At 33.6% G+C, this 7,592-nt stretch overlaps 1 protein-coding gene across 1 annotated transcript; it reads left to right on the plus strand.

Annotated features, from left to right (window-relative positions):
* LOC147822308 (olfactory receptor 4K14-like) lies at nt 1-6,857 on the plus strand. Its single transcript, XM_087197045.1, has 2 exons — nt 1-922; nt 6,802-6,857. The coding sequence occupies exons 1-2, from the start codon at nt 4-6 to the stop codon at nt 6,855-6,857; spliced, it is 975 nt and encodes a 324-aa protein (XP_087053171.1). The 5' UTR covers nt 1-3.
* The last annotated feature ends 735 nt before the right edge of the window (nt 6,858-7,592 follow it).

Here is a 7,592-nt window from a genome sequence, read left to right on the forward strand (position 1 = left end):
AGAATGGAGGCAAGAAATCAATCTGTAGTGTCAGAATTTGTTCTTCTGGGACTTTGCCACTCATGGAATATGCAAGTCTTGCTCTTTGTGATATTTTTGATGCTTTACCTGATCATTGTATCTGGAAACACTGTTATCTTGATCTTAATAATCAGCGACCCTCATCTTCATTCCCCCATGTACTTCTTTTTGGCCAACTTGTCCTTTGTTGACATGTGGCTATCCTCAGTGACAACTCCTAAGATGATCACAGACTTTCTCCATGAGAACAAGACCATTTCCTTCGGAGGCTGCATGTGCCAGATCCTCTTTGCCCATTTCATTGCAGGGAGTGAGATGGTGCTTCTGGTGGCAATGGCCTATGACCGTTATGTGGCCATCTGCAAACCACTGCACTACTCCACATTTATGAACTTGAAGAGATGCATTGGACTAGTGTTGACATCCTGGACAGCTGGCTTTGTGCATGGCATGAGTCAAATGGTTGTGATTATGCAACTGCCATTCTGTGGCCCCAGGGAAATGGATAGCTTCTTCTGTGATATACCACTGGTAATCAAGCTAGCCTGCATGGAATCTTCTGACTTGGGAACATTAATGAATGCTAACAATGGAGTTGTGGCTGTAACCTGCTTTATTCTTTTGCTGATATCCTACACATACATTCTTCTCACTGTCCGCCAAAGCTCCAAAACAGGTGCTTCCAAGGCACTGTCCACCTGCACTGCCCACATCACAGTGGTGATGATCTTCTTTGTGCCCTGCATCTTCATCTATGTGTGGCCACTAAACATCACCTGGCTGGACAAATTTCTTGCTGTCTTTTACTCTGTTATTACTCCTCTCCTAAATCCAGCCATTTATACCCTGCGAAATAAGGAGATGAAAAGTGCTATGCAGAGATTTAGAAACTACTATATTCATCCCAAAGGAAACCGTTAATGCCCAGAAATGTCATGGACACTTCATATTGATAATATGTTGACTTGGTAAGTAGTTTTAAATTCATATCACTTAATACAGTAGTGGTGAACCTATAGCACACTTGCCACAGTCTATCATTGAAAGCTCTAAAAGTTTAGTCATCATTGGCTTAATACATATGCCTCATGTCTCACAGAACAGCAATAGGTTTATTAGAAACAGGCACATTCAGCAGTTATGGTCCAGTAAGTAGAAAACTATGTATTATATCTCCTAGTTCCCAGTCTAATTATTGATCTTTCAGGGGAGTTAATTCATTCTACTGTTCTATATTTTTAACTTGTTAAATAAACATATACAATATATTTTGCAAAGGCATGATTCCTGCTTGTTGGATTTCATTTTAAAAACTTCTCTTAAAGTTTTTCTTATGTAATTTTGCAAAAAGTATCATAAGGGGCCAGAGATTTAGCTCAGTGGCACCATGCCTACCTCATAAATGCAAGGTCCTGAGTTCAATCTCCAGTACCAGAAAAAAAAATTCATAACATTGACACCCCCCTCCCCCAAATTTCACTTAGTTTGATAAAAATTTTTGAATTTTTATTTTTTGTCTTAACTAAAATATTTTGCTATCATGAATGGAATAAAGGAAGAGAAAAAATGAGCAGCAGATAGGGGTGACATAAAACATATAGAAAATAGTGGAAATCACTCATATGTGGACTTCACTAACTTGAAAATATTTTAAGAACAAGTGAGCTAATTCTAGTCCCCTTGGTCACTTGACACTCAAACATTAAAATGTAGTATTTAGTTTATTATCAGTGATATGACATATTTACAAAAGAAATCTTCATTAGGGCAGGAATCATTCCTTTCCTGTTGAATTCTAGAGATCACACTACTAGTTAAGATGTTAAGATAAAAAATATGCACTGAGCAAATAAATTTTAATGAATCATTAGTGTTCAATTGTTCTGTTCAAATATTCATAGCATAATTGGTTTTGACCTACTTACGTGTGCTCTTTTGAAATTTAAAAATATTGCCCAACTCTTTAAATCATAAATAATGTTTATTTTATTTCTTTTAGAATTATGAGTGCATTGGAAATGTAGCCAAATCAGCAATTAAAATCATAAAATATAAAAATTATTTCTTATGCATCATTTTAATTTCTCTTAATATTGGAGCAAAATGGTAGATTAATATGAATTTATGTAGTTATATAGTTATAATCCTTACTTTCCAATTCCTGGCATCTTCCTATATGTATTAACTTACATACACTTATTATCCACAAATTGAGAATGAGAAAATCCACCTCAGAAATGTGAATTAAATATCCTGAAACAATACAACTATATTAATATATACAGTTTATTTACCAATAAAGATTATGTACAAATAACTCATACATACATAAAATTGTAGAACAATTCTATTAATCTAACAAAATTTTTAAAAGGATGTTGGAAATGGTGAAATCGCAATGATTTGATCATGCAGTGTTAATTGCCAACAACTATGACATGCAGTGTCAACTGCGAACCTAACACATCACTGCACATAGATATTATTAAAGAACCACTCATCAGCTAGTTGCTTTTACCTTAGCCTGTAGCTTCAGTACAAACTTATGACACACAATTCAAAAACACATCATTGAAATCATTTTGTTTTAAGCAGCATATTTCCATTAAAAAAATTGACTAGTTTTATATCTCTGTATGTCTTTAAAAGGTAAATCTACATCTCTAAATGGAATGAAGCCAGAGGAGAGGAGGGTAAAAGGAAGTAAGGGGCATGTTATGGTGAATGTAATGCCATGGTGAATATGCCATGTGTATGCCATGGTGAATGTAATGACTATGTACTGTAAACATGGGAAAATTTCTCCACATCATTGTCCTTCAGGCGCACAACTATAATGCCAACTATAATTAATTCCTTACCTTACTATTTCTCCTACTGTTCTGTACATTAGAGCTGTACTATATTGTATTGTAAAGCTACAAACTTTTGCTTTTATTTGTTTCTAATTGCTGCTCTTATTATGCTATCAGAAAAAATCTGAATTCAAGCCTAAGTTTATAATTATCACTCCATTGATATCAAGAAAATCCCTATGTATCCACTGGTATATACTGAGGAATAGGAGGAAATTAAGCAGGGTTGGTTGTAGAAAGAATTGAACTATGAAACTAATGCAAGAGAATTATTCCTTGGACCTGCTAAACTTAACCTGTACCAAAGGACTTAATTGGATAATCCAAAATTTTTACATCTTAATTTTATGGTTAAAAGATGAAGTTGTATAGAGATCATAATGGTAGTCTACCTCAGAGTATTAATTGATATCTAAATTTACGCATTTAGTATCTACCAGATTATAGTACTATGCTGATTATTGGAAGAACAGGATTTATTGTGGTGACTTTTTAAATTCTATATGGTTCAGATATGTGCAACACATCCAAATACTTATTTCCTGATCATAGAATAGAGTATGAATTGGTTTATCAATATAAATGGTTAGTATGATGGTTTGTGAATGTGAAGATGAAGAATATTTCTGAAAATATATTAGAGCTAACAGAAATATATAAATTACATCTTAATATATATACACATATATGTACATGTATTTTAATATTTATAATTCTGTTAACTTTCCCAATAAGAAATGTGTACTCTGAAAATATACAATTATGCAGATGACTTCATGGGACAATCACAAGTAATTTTTCAAATATTTTCTTAACCTCATAAAATTTCTCTTCGTATAATATCAAAAATAAATATTTGGTAAATGGAAAATAAATCCCTCCTAATAATTCCACAGAAGTAATACAGAAGATAATCGTGTTATTTTCTAATCATGAATTCTACTTATTGAAACTCCTTTCCTTTCTCAGATATTCTCCTATCTTTTTTTGTGCTCTGTATTGTTTATATCACATTTAGAGTATCATACTTAGTATATGGAATCAGAAGTCCAGCTAAGGAGAGTAATTAAACTTAGAATCAAAACGTCCCTGATAATAATAAGTATATTGTAAAATTCAGAATACTTCAATAGTGTAATGGTGGGAAATAATTTTTAATTTGTATTGAGAACAATTATTTGTTAATGTATACAAAGTAAAAATGAAATAAAATATGACACCAAAAATGCACATGTGGAGAAAGCATGAAGTCAAAGTTTCCACCCTAAAATAGATTTTTTACAAGTATAAGAGTTTTAGGTATGCCTCATGACAATTACAAATATACAAATGTATAGTGTAGTAAACATACAAAAAGCAGATAAATAGGAATTTAAACATATCATAATCAAAAATCAAATCTCAAAGGAAGACAGAAAGGAAAAAAATGAACAACAAAAAACCTTACGAAATAATCATTTAATCAAAAGGTAATACAGTTTCAGTTTATTGATAATTGCTTAACTATGATGGTGTAAATTCTACAATTTAAAGAGAGTGGCTGAGTATATAGACATACATGGGTTAATGATTGAGCTATGTTCCTGTGACTAACTCATTAAATGAATTGGTCTCTAAGTGAGGAATTATCCATAGTATGTACACTACAATATTAAGAACAAAGAAATAGTCAAAGGAACCTTCAACTTGATGACTTTGCTTTTATTTGGGTAACTCATACATGCAGTACTGCAATGTATATAACAGAACATAAAACTATAGTACTGTACCATACAACCAGCAAAAATTACAGTACAGTATAAACAAGGTATACTGAACAAAAAAGACATTGAGCCTCTACAAAAATGTACAGAACTGTACAAAAAAAGGAGAGTTTAAAGTCTGAGCAGGTCATACGTCCAGTCATTGAACAGGAAGGTCGTCAAATGTATTAAGAAGCATACTCTAATTGTGATAGTTGACTGATTGTGTTAACTTGGGTAAGAAATGTCCAACTAATTTGGATCAACATAATTCAAGGTATGGAAGACTCATCCTAGGAAGAATTGTTACCAGAATGGTAGAAAATGAAAATGAAGAAGAAAGCCTTGCTTCTGTTTCTTTGGAGGATTTCTGGTCTTCACCTTCACTTTGGACTTATCGGTGCTTCCAGCATAGATCTTCAGTCTTCCAGTGCAGATTCTTCAGCTTTCTATGATAGACCTTCAACTTCTTGATATGGAATCGCGTGAACACTACAGTAGGCTCCAGGCTTTTGACTAAATCCTTTGGATCTCCAGTATGCGGATAGACTTTTTGCACTCCTCCACATCTGATTCTGTGGAGAGCCACTGTAAGCCAATCTTGCAAATTCTTATATATTTGTATATGTTGTATTAAATCTGTTTCTGTAGTAGGCACTGACTAATACTCCAATGATACATTGTCCTCAAGTGACTCACATTAGCTTTAAAGAAACACATAGGTTGAAATAAGAGGGAAAAAAATAACAATTCATAGAAATCTAAACCAAAAGATAGCAGCAGTGGGAATACTTGTATTAGATAAAACAGGCTTTAAGTCAAAATGGAAACAAGAAAGAAAGGAAGTCATTCTTCTGAGGTATACACAGAGCACTCTATAAGACAGTTAGTATGTTAGGCCACAAACTGTTATGGCTTGTATCTAGATGTCCCCCCAAGGCCTCATGCAGTCATAGGTGGGGCTTTTCTGAGGTGGCTGGATCTTGAGTGTGTGAAGGTGGGATCAAGGATGTGATACTGAGATTGATTCATGGCCCCATAGTAGGATTAAGGCTGCCCCATCCTGGGTGTGGGATGGGTGTGCACCATCCAGGATAGGATATATGGGACATAAAGTGATTCACTACGTGTCACTCTCTGCTTGCTGCTTTTGCTGTCTTCTGCCTGCTCTGTAATACACCTCTGCCATGTCAACCTGCCCTGGAGTCATATGATTACGGACTGAAACCTCTCCAAAGTGTGATCCAAAATAAACCTTTCCGCACTTCACTTTGGGTGTCAAGTATTCTCTCTGAACAACAAGAAAAGTAAATAAGACACAAACCAAGTCTTAAGTATTCATGAAAGTTGAAAGCATATCAAGTATCATTGCTGAGCAGACTAATGTGAAACTTCAAAACTTCGGATTGATAAGAGGACAAAGACTCAAAAATTCACATATATCTGGAAATTAAATATCATATTGCTAAATAACCAGTAGTCAAAAAACAATTAAAGATTTGAAAAACTATGAAGAGAATTTCAGAGAGGCAAGCAGAGTATGCATATGGCATTCCTCAAAAAATCCCTTCTCCTGAGTGTTGTACTATATTAACACTCTTACATCTCCCTGGAATACATCCAGTACATGACTATCATTATTTCACCTTTCTGGAGCTCCCTATGTGAGTGAGAAAGGTACTGTACTCCAGGCACTGTTTGAAAAAATTTTTATGAAAATTGTTGGACATGACAGCTGTAAGGGAACAGTACCAGGTGAGTCACACAAGAGGCTCTTGATTATGGTTTACCTAGGCCCTGTAAACTATATGCTTATTGAAAGTATGTTTCAACAGGCCACAAAGAATTATACTGTTTGAAGCCATTTATGTAAATATCTGCTTAACCATTAGTTGACCATGAATCAAACAGAGACCTCGGTAACTCCAAACTACAGAAGGCAAAGTTACACAGAATTAGTCCAAAAAGAAACTACAAAAATAAGCAACAATAAGATCAAAACTCCAAACACTACAAACACAGGAAAGGGTATACATAATATCTAAAGTTTCCAAATATTGTTTTAAAAGTTCACATTTTTAAAAATATTATAAGAAATTTAAGGAAGTAGAAAAATAAGCTCATAAATAGAATAACAAAAAGTAATCAATAGAAAGGACACTGAATGAAGTTCACAAATAAAAGCCCAGGACAAATAAGTTCCCTTGTGAATTCTACCAAATGTTTAGAGAAGAATTAATATCAATACTTCATAAAATCACCCCAAAAGGAGAAGATAAAATACTTGCTAACTCATTCTATTTGATTGGCATTATCTCTATGCCAAAACCAGACAGACTTCACATAGAAAGAAAAGTACATTTTGAAATTTTTATGAGTACAAATGCAAAAATACCCAACAAAATACTAGCTGTTGGATGTAGCCACATATAAAAACAATTATGCAGTAATTCAAAGTGGGAAATTTTTCAGATATGATTACTTTAATATATGAAAGGCAATTAATAGATTCACCATGTTAATAAAAGATGAAATACCAAAATATCTTCATGGTAGATATAGAAAAATCTTTTCATAAAATTCATAACTCTTTTATGATAGAAGCACTCAAACATTCAGAAACAGGAAGGATTACCTCCAGTCTGGTGAAGAGGCTATGCAAGAGTCAAAAGTGAAGAAGATTTTGCCATTTGTGACAACATGGGTGAGTCAAAAGAAACATTATGCTAACTGCAATCATCCACACTCAGAAATCATCCACACAGAAAATACTTCTTAGTGTTGTTAATATGTGGACTCTAAAAAGGAAAGAAAACAAAATACAAAATACATAGGAACAAATTAGAATAATCATTACTAGAAGTGAGAAGAAAAGGGAAGACATGTAGGCCAAAATGCACAGAAGTTGAAGTTTTGTAACATGAATAAGTCTAGGGATCTAAAGTACAACAAGAGGTCTTTAGTTAGTAATATT

This window comes from Heterocephalus glaber, unplaced genomic scaffold, assembly GCF_053883595.1.
Source record: "Heterocephalus glaber isolate CG9 unplaced genomic scaffold, H.glaber_assembly_v1.0 deba00001662, whole genome shotgun sequence".
NCBI classification, from domain to species: domain Eukaryota; kingdom Metazoa; phylum Chordata; class Mammalia; order Rodentia; family Bathyergidae; genus Heterocephalus; species Heterocephalus glaber.